This window comes from Capra hircus, chromosome 24 (assembly GCF_001704415.2).
Source record: "Capra hircus breed San Clemente chromosome 24, ASM170441v1, whole genome shotgun sequence".
NCBI classification, from domain to species: domain Eukaryota; kingdom Metazoa; phylum Chordata; class Mammalia; order Artiodactyla; family Bovidae; genus Capra; species Capra hircus.
The window spans coordinates 46,010,865-46,034,457 of NC_030831.1; the positions used below are offsets into that span (position 1 = coordinate 46,010,865).

The 23,593-nt window shown below is 43.3% G+C and overlaps 1 protein-coding gene across 1 annotated transcript in view; it reads right to left on the bottom strand.

Moving 5' to 3' along the window:
• The window catches only part of PSTPIP2 (proline-serine-threonine phosphatase interacting protein 2), a 95,208-nt gene that overhangs the window by 19,158 nt on the left and 52,457 nt on the right, over positions 1-23,593 (bottom strand). Inside the window, exons 3-6 of the mRNA XM_005697169.3 lie at positions 18,616-18,693; positions 12,026-12,060; positions 10,504-10,610; positions 4,886-4,948 (exon numbers count right to left, since the gene is read on the bottom strand). Coding sequence (XP_005697226.2) covers positions 4,886-4,948; positions 10,504-10,610; positions 12,026-12,060; positions 18,616-18,693 — 283 coding nt within the window. The remainder of the gene's footprint in view (positions 1-4,885; positions 4,949-10,503; positions 10,611-12,025; positions 12,061-18,615; positions 18,694-23,593) is intronic.

The following is a 23,593-nucleotide window of genomic DNA, read 5'->3' on the forward strand; positions in this document are numbered from 1 at the left end:
ACAAGAGCCCACTATTGGGCCCTGGAAGGAGTCCCTCTTCCTGCAACATGCCTAGGGATCTCTTCCCTGGGAGGTTGTCATGCCTCACCCTGCTAGGGCATTCACCCAGCCTAGGATCCCAGGAGGTCAACCTGCCTCCTGTCCTCGGGAGGTTGTCACACCTCAACCTGCTTGGGAATCCACCAGTCCAGGGAAGTCGATATGCCTTGACCTGCCCAGGGTTTTGAGCTCCAGGAGGCTGTTATGCCTCAATCTGCCTGGGGATCTGCACCCTGACCCGGGGATGCCTGGCTCTCAGGTTGCAACAGTCCTGGGTAGGATAAGCTTCAGAAAGACTCACCCCTAAGGAAGTCCATCCATGGAACAGAAGGAAGCCTGTTACTATGGGACTGTGCTGAGTCTCAGCAGTAACTCAGGAGCCCTACGAGAACCACATTGCCTTTCTGGAAAGGCTAAAACAGGCCCTTCAAAAGTTTACCAATCTGGACTTAGACCCTTACAAGGGACAGGTGATTTTAAAGGACAAATTCCTGTCCCAATGTGCATCAGACATCAGGATAAAGTTACAACAGCTATGGCAGCTGGACTCTGCTGCCTCTTTAGATGAGATGGTCCAGAAAGCCACCAATACCTTTTATAACAGAGAACAGGAGAGGGAAGCCAAGGCCCAGGAAAGGGAGAGAATGAAAGAGACAAGCCATGCCCAGATGCTGGCCACCCTCCAGGGAAGCCCTATGGCAAACCCCAAGTCCTTGAAGGACAAGGCATGAGACAAATGCCTAATCTGTAGACAGGCAGGAAATCGGGCCAAGGAGTGTTCAGACCATGGCAAGTCTCCTAAAATGGCTTGCTACAAATGCCATCAATTGGGACATTGGGCAGCACTTTGCCCTCGGGACCCAAGAGCCTCAAGGTCAAGTGCCAAGCCTTCCCTCACAATGGTTCAACAGGACTGAAGCACCCTGGTCCAGCCAGCCCACCTGCCACAGATAACCATCAACAGGGATGGAACCAAGGGTGCAACTGAATGCGGCAGATACGTCCAAGAATTTCTTGGTTGACACAGGGTCTACCTACTCTTCCTGACCTCCTGTTCCAGAGCCTTCTCCTCCCAAACCTGTACGGTTTGGGGTGCTACAGGAAAAACAATTACAAAAAGATTCACCTGAGCACATCTTTGTTGCTGGGATGGGCAAATACTTTCCCACCAATTTCGGGGGGTCCCTAAGTGTCCTACTCCCTTATTGGGAAGAGATCTTTCCCTGCTTTTGAAATCTTGCAGCTATTGCAGTCCTGATGGAAGATGCTTTAAAACTCTCTCTTGCGGGCAAACTATTTTTACCAGCCACCAAGTGAAACAACTTTTTAATGGGAAGGCCATTTATGGATGTCTGATCAAAGGATCCTCAGGTATCAAGTAGTACTGATGGAAAATCCAGGCCAAACTATATCCCCTTGTGAGGTTCTTAACCCAGCTACCCTCCAGCGTACCCCCGAGGGCTCTCTCCCCTTTCACTCTTGCCTAGAAACCTTGGACCATTGGGCAAAACCCTGAGAGGGATTGTCAGAAGCTCCTCTGACCAATCCTGAGGAAATCTGGTACGCTGACAGAAGTAGCTTGGTCTTAGATGGGAAAAGAAGAGCTGGGTATGAAGTAGCCTCCAATTTTGAGACCATAGAGGCTAATCCTTTGTCACCAGGTACTTCAGCCCAATTGGCTGAGCTCATAGCCCTGAGCTTTAGAGCGGGGAAAAGGAAAAAGAGTAGCCATTTACACTGACTCCAAGCATGCTTTTCTGGTGCTACAGGCACATGCTGCTATTGGAAAGAAAGAGGCCACCTGACCACCCAGGGTCCCCAGCCAAGTAGAGTGACCAAATCCTTAGGTTCTTGGAGGCAGTCCATCTGCCCACTGAGGTTTCAGTCTCCCACTGTAAAGGACACCAAAAAGGGGGCACGGAAGTGGCACAAGGGAACCAAGCAGCCTATCAGGTAGCTAAGAGCAGCATTACAGAACAGTGACCTAATAGGGGTTGCCACCTTAGTTCCACAGACTAAATGTACCAGAAACTCCTTCATATACTGAAGGTAAGACTCTTAAAGCTAAGAGTGAGAGCTTTCAAGAAGATCGTATGGAATGGTTCCAAGAGGAGGGACTCCTTTTTCTGCCTGGGAAGCTCCAGTTGAAGTTGGTTATTATATCCCCTTATTTAGGGGAGAAAGCCCTCCAAAGATTACTAGAAAGGTCCTTCAGAGGAAAAGGCCTCCAAATAACTATAAGGCAAGTGGTCTCCTTTCGTCCCACTTGCCCACAACCCCCAAAGAGCTTGAAGACCTCAGCTGGCCCAGCCCATCCAATGGCATGGGACCTGCCCAGGAGAGGATTGGCAGATGGACTTCACCCAGATGCCAGTTTCTCAAGGGTTTAAATACCTACTAGTTATGATAGACACATTCACAGGATGGATTGAAGGCTTTCCCACCTGGACTGAGAGGGCTGAGGAGGTGGTAAAAAACAATGCTCCATGAAATCACTCCAAGATTTGGTCTGCCCAGGTCATTACAAAGTGACAATGAGACATCATTTACTTCTAAGGTCACCCAAGGGGTCTCTAAAGCACTGGGCATTACTTAGTACCTCCATTGTGCCTGGAGGCCTCAGTCTTCAGGAAAAGTAGCAAGAGCCAACCAATTATTAAAGTCAGTGATAAAAAAGATAACCCAGGAGACCTCCCTGGGATGGAAGGAGGCTTTACCAATAGCTCTCCTCTGCACCCCTATTACCCCTAAGAAACAGGTTGGTCTTAGTTCTTATGAGATGCTATATGGAAGACCTTTTGTTTATATCAATGACCTCTTCCTAGATCCAGAGGCTGACTCTCTTGTCTTATACCATGGCCATTGGGCAATTCCAACAGGATATACACTTGTGGGGTATCAACCAGGACCCAAAAGATTCTAAAGAGCCACCACTATATGCTCCAGGGACTCAAGTCCTAACTAAAGTCTGGAAAAGTGGGTCCCCAAAGGCTCAACTCCAGCCCACATGGGAGGGCCCCTACCCTGTAATATTTTCTACCCCCACAGCAGTTAAGATACCGGGGCACAACTCCTGGATTCACTATTCACGAGTCAAGCTGTGGAAGGAAACAGAAGAGGACACTCAATACACCTGGGAGATCTCAGATGCCTATTTAGGACTACAAATGAGTGCCATTCTAATGAACACCCCCAAAATTAAGTTTCTGGAGACAAGATTTCTCAGGATAGCTCTAAAGAGCCAACACAGCTTGGAAGTGGCTGTACCCCAAAATTGACAGGAGATAGAGCTCCTGATCCCTGAACAAGGAGGGACTCAAGCCATCTTAAATGAGACATGTTGTTTCTGGTTAATACCTCCAGCCAAGTTAAAGAAAGTCTCACAGTTCTCAAGAAAAACATTCAGATCCTATGGGATCTCAAAGAATGAGCTGGAGAGTTCTTGGGGTGGCTACACTCTCTCTTTGGGGGATCCTTCTCCTGGCAAGGGTGAATTTGGAGTTGGCTAATATCCCTACTAATCCCTGTTATCACCATATTAATGCTGCTTGTGACTGCTCCATGTATTATCAATTGTCTAACCTGTCTTGTCTCTGCCCAGGTCAACAAAGTACAATATGCAATGCCAGTTCAACAAGGATATGTAAAACTACACCTGACCATGGAAAATATCACTCACCCTTAGATGGACACTGCTGTAAGGACTCTGAGGCTTGAGACTAGCAAGAGAGGGGGAGGCCCAATGCCCCTTGCCATCCCAGCTCAGCAGGAAGTAGCCAGAGAGACCTTGACACCCCTACTCCCAGAGAATTGGGCCTCCCGTCTCTTGAGGGGGGGGATGTTAGGTAGTTAGAATAGGAAAAAGGAGTCCAAAATGGCAGTGGCTAAAAGACAAAGAAAGGAAAAAGCCTGCAAAAATGAAACAAAAGAATATCTGCAGACTGGAGTGAGAACTTCAGTTCTCACACACAAATACACCCTCTTCTTGGCTAGCCCAGTTTGCACAGGACAGGCTCAAGGTAGGGAGGAGACAAGCATATAAAAGGAGGAAGCCAAGATGGATTGAGACCTCTCCTTTGGGGTCAGCCCACCTTCATGCCTCAACGGTGTACTTTCCTTTGCTTGCCAAATAAAACTCTGAGCTGTAACCGAGCTGTAACACTGGTCTGCCATTTCAAATCTTTGCTGTGGCAAGACAGAACCGAGGAAATTTCACACTTCCCCAACAAAAGAAAAAATGCAGAATAGACTGCATATGCCATCAACATTGGTGGCATTCTCTTTTTTGACCAGGTAACCAGGTATGATGTCACAGTCACAAAATATATGATGATACTTCTGTACAAAGATGGAGTCACAGATGTTCCAGTAACACAATTCAGCAGTAGAGGATTCATGAAAAGCTAGTGTGAGATCCTAGCAACTTGTCTCAGTTCTATCTTGATAAGCTTTTTAAAATAAATTACTTAAAGCAAAGGTGGCTTTTACAGTTTGCAGATATTTAAAACTCAATAAAAAGTAAGAAATCAAGATTCAAAACAGTCTTACAGGGAAGAAGTTCAAATCCAACAAGATAAAAGGTATATAGTATACATGCTCTGGTCTGAAATATTTAAGTTGACTTGCTATATTTTCCCAGGTTGCTGGAAAGATAACATCATTGTATTTCTTCTAATTTCATCCTCAATCTTTTCAAGGCCTTAAACGGAAAGAAAGTCAAACCACTAAAGGCTGTTTTCTCTAAAAGACTTCACAAATGTTATTTCCAGGAAAATGTTGATACACAGCGCAGGATTTCATAAAATGTCACCATTTTTTTTTTTAAAAGCAATATAGTAAGACTTACATCCATGGTTTTCTTGAATTGTAAGCTCTTTTGTTTATGGGCAGCATCCATTATAAGCTCCGTCTGCAAAGAGAGCACAAGCACTATTAATAAAGATAATTATTAACACCAGTTTATTTTGAGGGCTAAGTGTTTGACGTGGCTTACCTCGTTTAGTCCTCACACAACCCAGAAGGGTAGATGTGCTATTTATTATCACTCCCATTTCACAAATAAGGAGAGTGCAACACAGAAAGGCTGAACAATTTGCCTACCTTTGAACCTGGGTGGCCACCAGCCACTACTGAGAATCATGGATCACCTTAGAGTATTCTCATCAGTAAATCTGGAATCAAGAAACTTAGGCTTCAAGTGTTAGTCACTCAGTCATGTCTGACTCTTTGTGACCCTGCCAAGCTCCTCTTTCCATGGAATTCTCCAAGCAAGAAGATTGGAGGGAGTAGCCATTCCCTTCTCCAGGAAATCTTCCTGGCTCAGGGATTGAACCCGGGTCTCCCAAACTGCGGGCAGATTTTTTTATCATCTGAGCCACCAGGGAAGCCGCAAGTTTCAAAAGGGGATTTTTAAAATGTTGCTCATTTTAAAAGGGTTCTTTATTCTGTAAGCCTGCATCAGCGCAGTTAGGGACTCAGAAACATTCACTTCTGTGGCATCTGTCAAAGGCACTCCCATCACAGGCAAGGAGCCCAGGCAGTATGAAGGGAAGAGATGTCTGTGGAACAGCTGATCAGTCCTACATTGTACACCATCTAATCCAGAAAGGTAAGCTACTTGGTTGAGATTACTTGGGAGCAATTTCTTTGCTGTGGCTGTGACAATACTTTTATTAGTCAAAGCAATGGGACTGATAATAAAAATGCAACTCTCAGACATAACATTGGGGTTCCCTGGTGGCTCAAATGGTAAAGAATCCACCTGCAACGCAGGAGACACAGGTTCAATCCCTGTGCTGGGAAGATTCCCTGGAGGAGGGCATGGCAACCCACTCCAGCATTCTTGCCTGGAGAATCCCCATGGACAGATGAGCCTGAGCTACAGTCCATGGGGTTGCAGAGTCAGACAAGACTGAGAGACTGAGCACAGCCCAGACATAATGGCAGCTCCCACACTATTATGGGCTAAGTGATTTTCATGCATCACGATTGTGAGTACTCATCCCCATCCCCTGGGTAACCTCACCCAAGGTGATATTCTCAGCAAGTAGCAGAGTTGGGATTTGGGCACAGTCAGACTCCCGTGTCCTTGTTCCTAATCTTTACCCAAAACTACCATTATCCACATGATAGCCCTCTAAAATCAGATGGGTATATAAAAGCCAAGAAATGCAACAAAATGAGTTATGGCATTGCCCTTGTACAAAATTATATAATGCAAAATAATACTAAGAATATTAAAATATGTCTCTTTCTTCTGGAAAACTAAGTTTTTGTCTGTTACCATAATGCACAAATATGGATGGATTTTCAAGATATCTGGATATAAGTTTTGGGATGGTCTCACTTCAGATATGAACTTTGTAGAATATATGAAACTCCCTTGGGAGAGCCCCCAAGGGCCCCTCTGAGAACGAAGCACCCATCTCCCAGCCCAGCTGAAATGGAAGGACCAGAAGGTAACTAGGTTAAGGCTCCAAAGAAACGAAGTACAGAAACGTGACCCCACGGGGAAAGACTCACAGGCAGATCCCTGCCATTGCAGACAGAGAGCTGTGTGGCTCATGTGAGCACCTGTGTGCCTCTGTGACGAGGGCAGAGGACAAGAAACATTCATAATGTTTCTTGATTTTCCAGGCTCCACAGAGCAGATCAGTTAGCAATGCTGGTCTGTCCATGGTCCTTTCTAGTCCAAATTTACACAGTGCCATTCTTTCAGTTCAGGAGATGTTATTATTTTATAGTTTATGGCCCAAGCCAGGCCTCCTTATCTCCAAGTTCTACGTAACACCAGCATCATGCACCTCTCATGTGGCTACAAAGTTCTATCATACTTCATGCCATTCTTCTCTCTGGCTTCAAGGATTCCTATATTTGTATATCAGCAGGATCTTAGCAGCAGTCTAGCTCTAACCTAACTGGTGTGATCCCTGGAGCCCACAGAGTGCTATAGCTCAAGACCACTCAGTGACACCCAGTCCAGCTCTGTCTGCTACCACCTTGATTTAAGTCTCCTCATGTCCACACTCACTTGTAAGGTGGCCTTTTCATGGTAACCCCAGTATGTCACGAGTCCTCTTTCAGGACTTATATAGCATGCAAGATCTTAGTTCCCCAACTAGGGATCAAACCTGCGCCCCATGCAGTGGAAGCACAGAGCCTTAACCACTGGACCACCAGGGAGCCTCTTCCAGGGCTCCTTAGGGATGTTTTTCTTCTAGACTCATTCTTTCTGTTTAGACTGACTCCAGTGGAAATTTGATTATGTTTTATCAGTAACACAAAACAGCGCAAAGCCACAGCCCTGCAAGCTATCAAGTGGGGAGAGGCAAGAGGAAGGTGAAAAGGAAGGGGAGATGTGTAATAATGGCCTGCAGTAAATTGCTGGCTGAGCTGCTGAATGGTCTCTTTGTCTGTTTACCTACACTCAGACTATACTCTGAAAACTGGAAGTGACAACCTATGTGACCAAGGAGGTTCCCTTCTTTGGAGCTTGCTCTCGACACAGGGCCTTCTGCCACGATCATCCTTGTCTTAGTTGAGACAGTAAAGCATAATGTAGGCACCAGAGGACAGAGTGATTGACCACGTGCTTCCTTTGTTCGGCTTAGGATGCTCTGGGCTGGGAAAGCACCTCAGCACCTAAAATGTCAAACCTCCTGAGCGTGGCTCCAAAGATCCCTCCCTGCCTGCCGCCTCCAGGGTTGAGAATGTTCTTTCTCTCTGCCCTCACTCATACCATCTTTCACTCTGTTGGCTTTAGCTTCAAGGTCACTGCCTCCAGGAGGCTCCCCAGACCTACCAGTTAGGTTAGGTGTGCCCACTGCAGGTTCGGCTGGCAGCTTCACTTCCTTTTAAGGCTCATTCCACTGACATGATTACTGTCACATCAGTCTCTCTGGCCAAGCTCTATGCTCTGGGGGAGGGACGGCCACGGCCGCATTTGTCACCACCCTCAGAAAACTAGTTCTATAAGCTGCTGCTGCTGCTAAGTCATATCAGTCATGTCCGACTCTGTGCAACCCCATAGACGGCAGCCAACCAGGTTCCCCCATCCCTGGGATTCTCCAGGCAAGAACACTGGAGTGGGTTGCCATTTCCTTCTCCAATGCATGAAAGTGAAAAGTGAAAAGGAAGTCGTTCAGTTGTGTCCAACTCTTCACGACCCATGGACTGCAGCCTTCCAGGCTTCTCCATCCATGGGATTTTCCAGGCAAGAGTGCTGGAGTGGGTTTCCATTGCTTTCTCCTAGTTCTATATGCTAGTTCACTGAAAAGTTCTACCAGCCATACCTCCCCTGCCCCAGTTCACTAAAAGAAACCAACTGATCGATTTCCTTGATAAACAGTAATGGTTTAATTTCCAAGAAGTGAGAGACCAACGCGTGCAGGGTTTGACCAGTAGAAATGAGAAGTTAACATTGACACATTCTCCAAGATTTTTTTTCAAAGTATCTAAATACAGAAGTGGAACAACCCATAGCTCACTGTGATACAACTAACTGTAAATTTATGAATAAACTTTGGACTTGGCAAAGAAAGCTCAGAAGCTGTTTTCCTGCTGTCGAGAGCACACAATGTGGGGAACTTTGATGACAGCAGTGGAATGAGCCTAGGCTCCACTGTTGCTTAAGAGAATTCAAAATAGTTCCAGCTGTGAGAACTTGGTCTTTGTAACTTGCTAGGAAGGGAAGTTTCAGAAGCCTTGCAAAATTAACAAAACTCTCCCTGAAACCAAGGGCACTTAAGACTGTGAGGTAACGAGTCTCTTCTCTTAGTGGAAATCATGTGTGCACAGACCCTGGCTGTCAAAGGCTGAAAAATGGTAAACCCTTTGGAGAACTGGCAGGGTTTGCAATGGCAGACAAAAAGAGTCTGAAAATCCAATAGATAGATGGGTGTAATACACATATACTTTGGGCCAGACGTACCCCTCAAACCCGATACATGAACCTTGGATTTGTCTGAAAACACCCGACACAGTGTTCCGTAATTGTTAGTTTCTGCCCTTCCTTCCAAGAAGAGGCACAGCTGTCAGGGAAGCTTATGAAATGACGGTATATGGAAGGTAGTCAGGCTCTTAAGATGCCTCCACCCACTCCAAATGTCAAGTGGCCACAAGGGAGGTTGGAATAAGACTCTGATTTAGAACCACAGGCAAAGTTGCTGGGATTGAGGCATGGGTAAAATCAGCTGTTAACTGGATATACACACTGCGGACAATGACTTCCAGAGAGTAAAGGGCCAGGATGAAGAAAGGTCGCCAAGAAGTCCATGCAGAGCTGTCTGGAGAGACCTGGGTGGGCGTGTTCAAGTGCTACATAGGGAAGAGTTTATGTCTCACATGAAGTTCATGCCAACCTTGGAGACCAGATATTAAAGGAAAGTTCTGTGGGAACTTCCTTGGTGGCACAGTGGATAAGAATCCGCCCGCCTATGCAGGGACACAGGTTCGATACCTGGTCTGGGAAGATTCTTTGCGCCTTGGAGCAACTAAGCCCACGCACCACAACTACTGAGCCTGCGCCCTAGAGCCCTCGAGCTGTAACTACTGAGCCTGCGCCCTAGATAGAGTCCTTGAGCTGTAACTACTGAGCCTGCACCCTAGAGCCTCTGCTCGACAACGAGAGACGCCTCGGCCATGGGAAGCCCATGCAACACAACTAGAGAAAAGCCCCTGCGGCGACAAAGACTCAGCACAGCCAAAAAAACCAAAGCTTTTAGGACCAAAACAGAAGGGAGACAGAACAGAGGCTGGTCTCGTCTAAGCAACACTTTAATATAAATCTGCACTTCTTGTCTTGATCCTTGTAACTTCCTAAATGTTTGCCAATTTTATTAACTCTTGTTCACTCCCACCTCCTGCCACATAATTGCCCAGAATATATCCCATCAAGGAAAAAGAGCCTGTATAACATCCGTTTTGAAGCCAAAAGGACTTGAATTTCGCCGGACCTCTGTATCCCTATTTGTAAAATAGGGCAGTTGGACTACATTCTGGCTTCCAGGGAGAACTGAGTCGCCTCCACTTCTTACCCATCCGTATCGCCTTGACCAGGAGGAGGAATGTGAACTGAAAATCCACCACCTTGGATGTGCTAGACCCTTATGAAAACAGGGCTTCCCCTTTCCAGTCATAGTTTAAACAGTGGCAGCAGATAGAAAAAGAACAGGAAAGCAAGCTGGACCTCTGATTCTCGCAACAAGTTAAAAAAGAACTGCCCTAGCATGTAAATTGGCACAGAGGCATCCCTGTCTAGACTGAGTGCCCACATGGTTCCCGATAAATAATCTCATAGGTTAAAAGACGAGTGTGCGCGCTGGAGATTGGGAGCTGAGCTAAGGAGTTCAGTGAGAAAACAAGCCTGGAGTTTTCTGCTGGAAGAAAGGCAACATCTTAATGCATGTAAGATATAACACATAAACCCAACCCAACCACATAAACCATGTAACACATAAATCTAACCTTTTTTTGTAGTAACTTTTGCTTTTCCCGGAATTCTTCCATCTTCCTGGCTTCTTCTCTGAGAGTCTGGGCAAGGTGAATGTGACTTTGTGCCTCATTGTCTACTTCTGCAAAAAGAATTAAAAAAAAAAAAAACCTACATGTCTGAATTCAAATCAAAGAAACCATATAAAAAGTTAAAATACAGACAGAATTCTTGGGCACGTGGTAAAGTTAACCTGCATCACTTGGTCACCAATATTTATTAAGCCCCTCCACATACCCAGCATTGCCCTGACCACTACAACCAAGCCAGCAAACCTTTAGTTTAGCTTTCCACCACTAGCTGCACTAACCTAGTGTGTACCCAAGGCAGGGGAGAAGCTCATGGAGCTTGCACGCTAGCACACATTACTAAACCCACTGCAATTTCAAATTCAATCCTATTTCTCAGTACATGACTCTAAGGTTCTTCCCATCTCTAACATCTCATGAGCCTGTAAGAAATTTCTCTCTGGATAGAATGATTACTGGTATTTTTCCCTTTATTTTCTGAGACCTTTGTAAAGAGCATGACTTACCTTTCTAATAAAAGAACTGAAATTTTTATTTTTCTTGTTCCAAGGATACAAATTATAGATGGCATTAAAGATAGAAAGATTGACAGATATGACCTAAGAAAAAATTTTAAACTTGTGTGTGTCAAAATAACTTAGAATAAGGTTAGAAGAGACACAAAAAACTAGAAAAAAAATTGCAATTTACGCAACAGAGTAAACAGCTATATTAAAAGAACTTCAAATCAAAATAAATATATATATATATTCCAGGGTTTTAAAATGGTTAAAGAGCATGAAATTTTTAAAAAGATTGGCAAAAATGGCCAGTTAACATTTGAAAACATATTCAGCCTTAAAACTACTGAAAAAAAAACATAAAATTTTTAAAATTCAGAAATATATCACTTTTTATCCTTCAGTTTGGAAAAAAGTGTTAAAGTTCGAACATTCTTGGTATTGGCAAGCGCGGGAAAAAAACAGTACTGTGGGTGGGGGGAAATTTACCACTTTTCAAGAAAAAATGTGGCATTTTGTAGAATAAAAAATGTTAATAGAATGAGGCAGATCTATATGAAATGAAATGGAAAGATATCTAGCACCACTCAACTAGCTACAGAAACATGTTAAGCACATAGTGTGCCATGTTAAAGTCCTTAGCTTGGAGGCACTAAGAACAGAAAATTTAAACTCTGAGTCACAGGCCCAGGGAATGCTAGAAATGGACAGGACCCCCTGAAGACCAGTGCCAGGGCCTCACCCTGGATTCCCAGTGTGAGAACCACTGCCTGAAATGAGTCAGACGCATATCATGAAGTGCGGGTGTAGACAGTTCTCCAACTCATTCCAACTCTGAAGGGCTATTTATCACCAAGTTGCTCTACTTTTTTTAAAACCAGTATGAGCTGTTCAAGTTAAAACACAGCTGTGATGACAAACACAGAGCTCACCAAGGACAGCAAATGCATTTTTAAGGAATCACTTACGCTGCTTGAAGGCTTCAAGGGCTCGCTTCAGGGTGCTAAAAAAAATAAAAGCACATGTGTAGCTTCAGTTCTGAAAATTGGCTGTGCAACCTTACTATAATGCCACTGCATGTTTCTCCCAGCCCACATCTTAACTGATAGACTGTGATCTGATCTTTGCCCATGAGCTTGAGAAGACAACAAAAGATCAATGCTTCTTCAGTCCAGTTTCCTCTCTATTGCCCGTCAGTCCCAGGCCCAAGCATCATAAATGCTTTACTGTTCATCTGGGGGGAGCCAGATGCCAAAATTCTTTATGCTTCATTGTCCCCAAGGATGATATAGGAGTTATGATCCATTTCTCATAAGGATACAAATTATTCTTTAAAGTATGATAATTAGAAATATGGATGTTGTTTTTGTTGTTCAGTTGCTAAGTCATGTCCGACTCTTTGCAACCCCATGGGCTGCAGCATGCCAGGCTTCCCTGTCTTTCACTGTCTTCCAGAGTTTGCTCAGATTCACATCCATTGAGCTGGTGAAGCTTTCTAACCATCTCATCCTCTGTTGCCCTCTTCTCTGTTTGCTTCAGTCTTTCCCAGCACTAGGGTCTTTGCCAACGAGTTGGCTCTTTGCATCAGGTGGCCAAAGTACTGGAGCTTCAGCATCAGTCCTTCCAATGAATATTTAGGGTTGACTTCCTTTAGGATTGACTGGTTTGATCTCCTTGCAGTCCAAGGGACTCTCAAGAGTCTTCCCCAGCATCACAGTTTGAAAGCATCAATTCTTCAGCATTCTTTATGGTCCAGCTCTCACATCCATACATGACTACTGGAAAAACCATACCTTTGACTAGAAAGACCTTTGTCTGCAAAGTGATGTCTCTGCTTTTAAATACAGTGTTTCAGTTTGTGATAGCTTTCCTTCTAAGGAGCAAGCGTCTTTTAAGTTCATGGCCTTTATTTCATCCACAGTGAAATAAAATCTGTCACTGCTTCCACTTTTTCCCCTTCTATTTGCCATGAAGTGATGGGACCAGATGCCATGATCTTAGTTTTTTGAATGTTGAGTTTTAAGCCAGTTTTTCCACTCTCCTCTTTCACTCTCATCAAGAGGCTCTTTAATTCCTCTTCACTTTCTGGCATGGTGTCATCTGCATGTCTGAGGCTGCTGATATTTCTCCCAGCAATCTTGATTCCAGCTTGTGATTCATCCAGCCCCAAATATGGATAAGAGCCAATAAAAGAGGGATTCAAACTATGATTCCCAACCACTTCCTTTTTCATCCATTCTTCAGTCCTCATATGCTTATTGCACATAAACTACGGGCCGGGCATGGTGTCAGATGTTGGTGATTCAGTGGTGCAAGACAGACATGGCCATAGACTTCAGAGTCTCAATGGAAGAGACAGTCGTGAACACAGTGTTCTATCACAGAAGAACGAACTACCACAGACTTAGCTTAAAACAAGACACATTTCTTACTTCACAGTTTCTGTGAGGAAGACCATGACTCATTGTTCATACCTTCTCTCAATCTCCTCCCTTCTCTCCCTCATAACCCACGGCTCCTCCTCCCTTATAGCTCCACTTGCCCGTGGTTTTAGTTCTTCCCATCCTACACTTCCTTAACAAGCTTCCTTTTGAGGTGAAGTGGCTCTCGGGTTTCTCTTGCTCATTGCCACCCTCACGAATGCAGACCTCACTGGGATCACTCCAGCCACTCAAGAAGAAATGGGACTAAGTGTAGTCATGGTCCCAGCCCTAAGCCACAACAGCGTAGGATCATGGATTGTATTCTACACATATACATGTAGGTGGCAAGTGCTGCTATTTTATAAACTAAAAAGCCTTGTATCTTTCAGCCGGCCTCTTCTTCTTCTTCTTCTTCTTTTTTTTTTTTTTGGCCCCTTCTTTTTAACTACATCTCATTTTTCCCATTCTGTTTATTTATCCTCAAACAAAAAGTCCTTATGTCTCCCTGCCTTTTCTCATATAAACATTCCCAATTATTACCAACACATCAAGCAGAAAAACATTAACTGCACAGTCTCTGTACACTTTCCCTGCCTTATGATACAATTTCTCAAGGAAAATGCACTAGAAAGTGTCTATATCTAAACAAATGCACAACGGGTCCAGTAAGATGCATGAGCCTCACTCAAGAGCAGATTTATGACTGAAATTAGTGAGAGAGAAAGCTGGTCTTGGCCTCAGATAGAACTGGAAGTCTTTCCCCACAATGAGTTGCAGAGCTGGAAAGTGAGAGAGATGAAGTCTGTTCAGAGTCTAAAATTTTTCCCCCACCCTAAGTGACTGGTTAAAAGGCCACTAAAAGAGCAGCCCAAACTCTCTTTAGTTTCTCATCAGCTTTGTTGTCCCACAATATCACTTCATTGCTGCTCCTGCGTGTAGATGGTGACAACAATCCGAGGATTGAATGTGAACCTTGGGGATGGTGTTCTCACAATGTCCCTGCCCCCTCCTCCCAGGTGTTCTCCTTAACTGTGGGAAGAGAAAATATCCTGCCACTCTTACAAACACTTTGGCCTTAAACCCTAAAAGGGACCACCAGAAACTACGAAGTCTCTCAAAGTGGTCAATGAGGTGGAAAAAATCCTACCTAGGCCCTGAACAAGCAGTCATGCACGTTCATTGAGGGCATCTTCCTAAAGAGCATCCTGGAGGTCACAAAACCAGAAGTACCTGAACAGCCTTTCACTTCAACCTTGGAATCATAGTCCGCAGGTCTCATATCCTATTCACCTTCCTCTCTGAGAAATTCTTAGAAGAAAAACTGACAAGCTTTTTTCACAGAAGAGATTGGTGCTAGAGTCTCTTGAAAAATTAACCAAGTTATAAATCAAACATGCAAGAATATAAGAAATACCACTTTACATCAGACTTATTCTGCTAAATATGTTTTCCAAGCAATACTATGTGAGAGAACATGGCTATTTTCCCTCACATCACCTAAAAACTTTTTGGGTATCTTTCCAAACGACTTATGCTTTCTTTATGATAAACAAGGCTTTAGATCCACTGACTCACTAATCTTCCTTGAAACTACAGAAACTGTCCTTCATGACAATGAAACTTACCTAACCCTAATACTATGTAGGTCTGACATGTGAATATAGAAATGTTTTACATATTCAAAAACATGAAGCTAAATCATGCAAGAAACAAATAATCCTTAACATTTAAGACAAATAAGCTTAACTGTATATGAAACTGCTTACAAAATCACATAGAGAAAATAGTATTTTAAGTGACCTTAGAAAACAATATTCTTAGTGGTATACAAGGTCAAGAGGAACTGCAAGAGGAACTGCAAAAAGCACTGTAAAGAAATGTTTCATTCAGAAGTTTCATTGTTAGTAGCTGTATTAATATCATTTTGAAACATTATAATATATTGTCATAGAAAGCCAATAATTATGCTAATACTGTCAGAAACCAAGATTTTCTATGTAAGAGGAAATAAATATAAAATAAGTGAATTATAAATTAAATTGGAATTAGACATATCAATATGAACTCAAGCTTTTAAAATCTGTCCCCTGGGACTTAACCCATCCAGCGGTTAAGAATATGTCTTGCAATGCAGCGGTCATAGGTTCAACCCCTGGTTGGGGAACGAAGATCCCACATACCAGGGAGCAACTAAGTCGTGCAGCACAACTAGGGAGTCTGCTGGCTGCAACTAAAACCCAAGATGGCAAAATAAATAAATAATAAACAAAATAAAATCTGTCCCCTGAAAGAGCCTAGAAACGGTGACATCCCTGTGACAATGACCGACGCCAGAACTCAGAGTTTCACCAATAAATATGGCTAATTACTAGGAAAACTTGGAGAAATCCTTAGTAAAATCTAGTTGACTCCAGATTTAAATTCATAAAAAATTACATTAAGAAAATATGATGAGTATGAATAATTGTTAAATTTAAGTGATGGGTTCACAGCCATTCATTATGTTTGCTTTTTACTTTTCAGTGTGTTTTTACATTTAAAACATCAGAAATATAAATAATATAATCAACAAATAAATTCTCCATGTACTAATGTCCTATGTCTGAGAGTAACATGTATTTTAAGGCCTGCAGCGTGCTCAGTCGCTCAGTTAGGTCCGACTCTTTGTGACCCCATGGACTGTAGCTCGCCAGGCTTCTCTGTCCATGGGACTCTCCAGGCACGAATACTGGAGTGGGTTGCCCTTTCCTTCTCCAGGGGATCTTCCTGACCCAGGGATCGAACCAGAGTCTCCTGCATGGGCAGGCAGATTCTTTATCACTGAGCCACAGATGCAGCAGCCCCTTTTTAAGCCTTATGTAACTATTACTACTTTAAATATCTCCCAGTGTTTTCCTCCTCAGTAATCCAGTACTTTGCAATCTGGGATGAGTGGGTGTGCGGGTGTGGGTGTATGTGTCTTAGGATCAAGAGAAGAGAAAGGGAAGGGCAATGGATTGTCTGCCTCCAACTATTGCTTCTGAGAGGACACAGACCTCAGGGCAGGTTTGCTGCTGTCTACAGCACAAAGCAGTGCGCACAACAGCGTGAGGTACGATTTCATCTGCAGAGATCTGCAAAGGTCTGCCTAAACTATTTCCCCCAAGTCTCCCTCCGTATGCTACCTTACGGAAGGAATCTAGAAATCTCCATGTGCATAGGACTGGCTACATAATTTGTGAGGCTCACTGCAAAACAAAAATGTGCCATTCTTTGTTTATAAATCACTAAGAATTTCAAATAGTGACAGCAAAGAGTAAGAATCCTCCTGATAATGAAGGAAATGCAAGAGATGTGAGTTCAATCCCTGAGTCGGGAGGATCCCCTGGAGAAGAAAAGGGCTACCTTCTCCAGTATTCTTGCCTGGAGAATCCCACGGACAGAGGAGCCTGGCAGGCTACAGTCCGTGGGGTCGCACAGAGTCAGACATGACTGGTGATGGAGCACATATCAGCACAAAGAGTATGAAACCTGTGCTGAAGCCAATATGCGTTTGCAATCCCATATGATCCCATATGATCCTATATGATCCCATATGACTGCCCAATTCAGCCTTGCACGTGAAGGACTGTGTTCCCAAAGTAGGCACCATGTCTGGACATCTCTGTATCCTCAAGAGTGTTCAATGAATGATGGAAGAACGAATAATCAAGGTACAGAATCCCAACATCAATGGTGAGAACTATGAAATGATGCAAAGACAGTCTCTCATAACTATTACAAACTATGTGTTTCATATAACGTATACACATATACAAATACATATATAAAACAATAATACACTCTACTGAATTTCTAGCATAAAATTATGTGTTCAGTTCAATTCAGTTCAGTCGCTCAGTCGTGTCCAACTCTGCGACCCCATGAATCGCAGTACACCAGGCCTCCCTGTCCATCACCAACTCTCGGACTTCACTCTGACTCACGTCCATCGAGTCCATGATGTCATCCAGCCATCTCATCCTCTGTCGTCCCCTTCTCCTCCTGCCCCCAATCCCTCCCAGCATCAGAGTCTTTTCCAATGAGTCAACTCTTCGCATGAGGTGGCCAAAGTATCGGAGTTTCAGCTTTAGCATCATTCTTCCAAAGAAACCCCAGGGCTGATCTCCTTCAGAATGGACTGGTTCGATCTCCTTGCAGTCCAAGGGACTCTCAAGAGTCTTCTCCAGCACCACAGTTCAAAAGCATCAATTCTTCGGCGCTCAGCCTTCTTCACAGTCCAACTCTCACATCCATACATGATCACTGGAAAAACCATAGCCTTGACTAGACGGACTTTGTTGTCTCTGCTTTTGAATGTGCTATCTAGGTTGGTCATAACTTTTCTTCCAAGGAGTAAGCATCTTTTAATTTCATGGCTGCAGTCACAATCTGCAGTGATTTTAGAGCCCCAAAAAATAAAGTCTGACACTGTTTCCACTGTTCCCCCATCTATTACCCATGAAGTGATGGGACCAGATGCCATGATCTTCGTTTTCTGAATGTTGAGCTTTAAGCCAGCTTTTTCACTCTCTTTCACTTTCATCAAGAGGCTTTTTAGCTCCTCTTCACTTTCTGCCATAAGAGTGGTGTCATCTGTATATCTGAGGTTATTGATATTTCTCCCGGCAATCTTGATTCCAGCTTGTGTTTCTTCCAGTCCAACGTTTCTCATGATGTACTCTGCATAGAAGTTAAATAAGCAGGGTGACAATATACAGCCTTGACGTACTCCTTTTCCTATTTGGAACCAGTCCGTTGTTCCATGTCCAGTTCTAACTGTTGCTTCCTGACCTGCATACAGATTTCTCAAGAGGCAGGTCAGGTGATCTGGTATTCCCATCTCTTTCAGAATTTTCCACAGTTTATTATAAAAAGTATACACAGAAAAGGACTTCAAGGAAAATTTAGAAAATATTAATAATGAGTTATGGCTTCACAGTTCATTTTAGATTTCCTTCTGTATTTCTATTTTTCACAACTAGAAATAAGAAAAAAAGTAAACATTTTTTTCACCCAACACATTTCACCCTAATGGCCAGGTCTGTCTGATGAAGTGACGGGGCTCCTGAGTGGTATCAGACAACCTGGAAACCAGAGAGAAACGTGGCACCTACTTGGTCTCAGACTGTCCACATGGCTTCTTCCTAGCGAGGCTGAGCAGATCTTTGCCATATCTCTCTTCAATTGATGCCCTAAGGAAAACAGGAGAGAGAGTTCTGAGTCCTTCTCAGGGCTGATTCTTATTTATGACACATGGCACCTCCCTTGAAGGCAAAATTGCGTCTTTTACACAGAAGCTCACAATTCTCTAAAATGTGAAACTCCTACTACAGAACCAAGAAGAATTGTAAAAGACCAGTGACCTCCATCTCTATGGTGTTCTTCTCCAGCAAAAAGTCTATAGCATGAATAATTAAGGCCAAACCAAGTACAGTCCCTTGACCAGCACAGATTACTACATTACAGACTAATTTTCAAAACTCTGATCCAAAAAGATGTATGTATATATATATATATGTTTATAGTCTACACAAATCTATACAGATATGAAATATATACATTTTAAGTGGTGTAAAAGATATTTCCATCAAATGCTGCACTCCTTAGGCCTACCCCTCCCATCTTCTCTATGAGTATCCTTTTACCAACCTAAGAGGTCTCCTGCATTGCAGGCAGATTCTTTACTGCCTGAGCCACCAGGGAAGCCCTATAGGGTTCTCCTTTTTATTGTCTCCATAGTTCTGCTTTTTCCAGAAGGTCATGTAGTTGGAATCACATGGTATGTAGCTTTTTAAGACTGACTTCTTTTACTTAGCAATATGCTTTTAAGATTCTCCCATGTCCTTCTGTGGCTGGATAGCCCATTTCTTCTCATTGATGGATGATATTCCATTGTAAGGCTGTACTACAGTTTGTTTATTTGTTCACCTATTGAAGGACATCTTATGTTGTGAAAGTTGCTCAATCGTGTGCACCTCTTTGTGGCCATAAGGGCCCTGGAAGGGGTCCGCCTTCCTGCAACAAATGGCAACTCTTGGCGGTGGGGGGGGGAGTCTTCTTCGCTGAGACTGATATCCTGACCACTCGGGGTACTCAGGGGCCAACTTGCCTGCCAGACCCAGCGGCCGCTACTGGGACCCTTTTGTCCCTGGTCTCCTCCTGATGTGGACAACTGGCCAGAGTGCCCCGACCGGTAAGGAACAAGAGACTTTATTGATCTCTCTCCTCTCCCCTCTCTCTTTCCTCTCCTTAACCCTTCCTATCCTTCCCTGTTTTTCTAGTCCCCCGGTCCTGGATGCAGGAATCTGGTCGAAGGACCCTCAGCCTGAGCTGAGGATTGGAGATTGATCACCTCCTCTTGGCAGAGAACTCGAATTCTGGTTCTGGTCTGGTCTGATTTCTGGTAGGGCCGAGTTCCAGTCCTCCCTTCTCTGGAGGCCCAGGGTCAAGTCCCATAACGCCTGGGCATCTGTAGGTGGCAGGAGACGTCTGTAAGGCCACCCCTTTCACCCACCCCCGCTCCGGCCTCCTCCCCTTTCTTCTTTCAACCTGGCTTCCTTTCCTCTCTTGAAATCTTTGATGTTAGTACTTGGATCTGAAGTTCTGTGTCTCTATAGGAGGTTTTCTGAGAGACTGTATTCTTGTATTTAAGGGCTTCCCTGGTGGTGCAGAGGTTAAAGCGTCTGCCTGCAATGTGGGAGACCTGGGTTCGATCCCTGGGTCGGGAAGATCCCCTGGAGAAGGAAATGGCAACCCACTCCAGTATTCTTGCCTGGAGAATCCCATGGATGGAGGAGCTTGGTGGGCTACAGTCCACGGGTTGCAAAGAGTCAGACACGACTGAGCGACTTCACTTTCACTATGTGTGAAAGTTGCTCAGTCGTGTCCACCTCTTTGTGGCCACAAGAGCTATACAGTCCACAGAATTCTCTAGGCTAGAATACTAGAGTAGGTAGCCTTCCCCTTCTCCAGGGGATCTTCCCAACCCAGGAATCGAACCCAGGTCTCCCGCATTGTGGGCAGATTCTTTACCAGCTGAGCCACAAGGGAAGCCCTTAGAGTTCTCTGTCCATGGTCAATTCAAGTATGTAGCTAAACTGCACCAAGGAGATGAGAACTTCACAGTAGAAACCCTGCAGTCACATGTCTCACATTGTTGCTTGGTGTGGTATTATGGGTCTGTCTAAAGCACAAAATATCCCCTTTCCCCCTTTCTTGCTCCCCACAGCCTCTGTCACCATTTCCACTTTGTGTCCCAGCCCCAGTTTTATCTAAATCCTACTATCAAGTTATGGACCTTTAGGTTCATATATCCCAGTTAAAAAAAATTTTTTAAGTATAATATGAATACATTCTCACGGGAAAAGATTCAAACAACACAAAGTCTTATGAAATAAAACACAAACGCCTCCCCTCACGCTCTCCCCCAACCCCACGCCCCTGCCCAGGAGGAGCCACTGCTGAGACTGCTATGTACCCTCCCAGTCCTTTCTCTGCATTTCCATAGCCATCTCTCACTAACACACAGCTTTCATAGTTACATAGCTGAGGTCACTCTATTACTTGCTGTTCTGTTTTCACCTAGTAATAGATCGGTCACATAGATCTTTCTTTATCAGTACACGCCAACTACCGTGTTCGTAATTAGGCGTTTCCCACAGTTCAAGGTCACCCTAATTGCTTTGCTTTTCACTACTGCCAATAAGAGTTAAATGAACATCCTCAGGCAGATATTCACAGGCATCTCTGAGAATGTTTCTCTAGCTAAGCTAGGACTTCTGAGAACGTGGATTTACTAGATCAGAAGAATATATCTATCTTTTTTTTTACATTATATTTTCTTTTCTTTATTTTTTTTCTTTGTAAAAATTTTAGTGAAGTACAACTGACTTACAAAGTTGTTAATTTGTGCTGTACAGCAGTGACTCAATTATACATATATAAATTCTTATTCTTTTCCACTATGGTCTTGTCACAAGATGTTAAGAATATATCTTTTAAATGCTGGAAAACAGTGTTGCATTGCTCTCCAAAAGAGCCTTCTCAATTTATATTTTCACCAAAAGTGTGCAAGCAATCCCATTCCCAAAAACCCTCCCCAACACTGTATATTATCAGTCATCACTAGTCTTTAGTAAGAGAGGTTTAAAAAAAAAGTTCTCATTTAAATTTACTTTTCCTTGATTTCAGTGATTATGCATTTTATATATTTATTTCTATATGTTATTTTATGAGTTACATGGGCATATCACCCCAATTTTTTAACTGAACATTTTACTTTTTTCCTATTATTTTGTAGAAGTTCTTCATATATTATGCATCTCAATTTTTATTCTTACATGTTATATAGTTTCTCCCACTCTCATCTGTCTTTTCTAAATAATGTTATCCACTTTATTAAAATGATACATGCTCATTGTTCAAAAAGAAAAATACAAAGAAGAAAGCAACAAACTGTCCAAAATCCACCAACTAAAAATAATTAGTATTAAAAATAATAATAATTAGTATTAACATTTGGTGATGATGGTAATGGGCATTTCTTTACACAGATATGCAGGCAGGATGGATGGACAGATAGGCATGAGTAATTTTAAAGGAATGAGACTATATTCTATCAGTTCAGTTCAGTTGCTCAGTCGTGTCCAACTCTTTGCAACCCCATGGACTGCAGCACTCCAGGCTTCCCTGTCCATCACCAACTCCCAGAGCTTACTCAAACTCATGTCCATTGAGTCGGTGATGCCATCCAACCATCTCCCCTTCTCCTCCCGCCTTCAATCTTTCCCACCATCAAGGTCTTTTCCAAGGAGTGAGTTCTAACCAGGTACCCAAAGTATTGGAATTTCAGCTTCAACATCAGTCCTTCCAATGAATATTCAGGACTGATTCCTTTAGGATTGACTGGTTTGACCTCCTTGCAGTCCAAGGGACTCTCAAGGGTCTTCTCCAACACCACAGTTCAAAAGCATCAATTCTAAAAGCTATATTCTATACATTACTTAAAAACAAAGTACTGGGACTTCCGTGGTGGTCCAGTGGTTAAGAATTTGTCTTCCAATGCAGGGGATATGGGTACAATCCCTGCTCAGGGAACTAAGATCCCGCATGGTGCGGGACAACTGAGCGCCTACGCCACTTCTACGGAGCCCCACGCACCTCAACTAGAGAGGCTGCAGGCGGTAACTACTGAGCCTGCGCACACTAGAGCCCGTGTTCCGCCACAGGAGACGCCCTCGCACACTGCAGCTAGTAGAAAGCCCATGCACCACCACAAAGACCCAGCACAGCAAAAATTTTAAAAATAAATAACATAATATAAAAATAAGGTATTAAGCCTAATTTTAGCTAAATTTCACAGAAGAAAAGGAAACTGCTGGATTTCACAGAAGAAAAGGAAATTGCTGGATTTCAAATGAGTGTTTCTCTAGCACAGGAAAAATTAATTCCTAAAAGACCCTTCCAAAGTTAAAAAGGAGTTTATGAAAATAATTAAGGGGATGGAGACATTAAAATGTTTTAATGATCTATTTCAGCGTCAGTTTCAGACACTTGACAGCCTGTGGTGAAAGGATTAACACTATTGTACCTCCATCTCCTCCTCAATAGTTTCACATTATTTTTACTTAATTTGTGTCTACAACACTCACTCTTCTCCAATCATAATTCCCCTAGTTGTTTAGTCTTAACTCTATTAAAATAAATGCGATGCTGACGACCAGTCCTGTTACCATAGCTTTTCCATCCCTAAGATTTGTCTTCTGGTTCATTTCTTGGTTGGCTGGATTTCATCAATTCATGATCTTTTACCAAAATGGCTCAGAAGGGAGGGCATCAGTATTTCCTGAGTTCTTTCATATTTGAGGCCATCTACCTATGGCCTTCATATTTGAGATTATTATTTTTTATTGAAGCACAGATGATCTACCATGTTGTATCAGTTTCAGGCATACAGCAAAGTGATTTAGTTATACTAAATATATATTATTTCACACCTATATATTATTTCACAGATTCTTTTCCATTACAGGTTATTACAAGATACTGAATATAGTTCCCTGTGCTAAATAGGAGGGGACTATTGTTTATCTA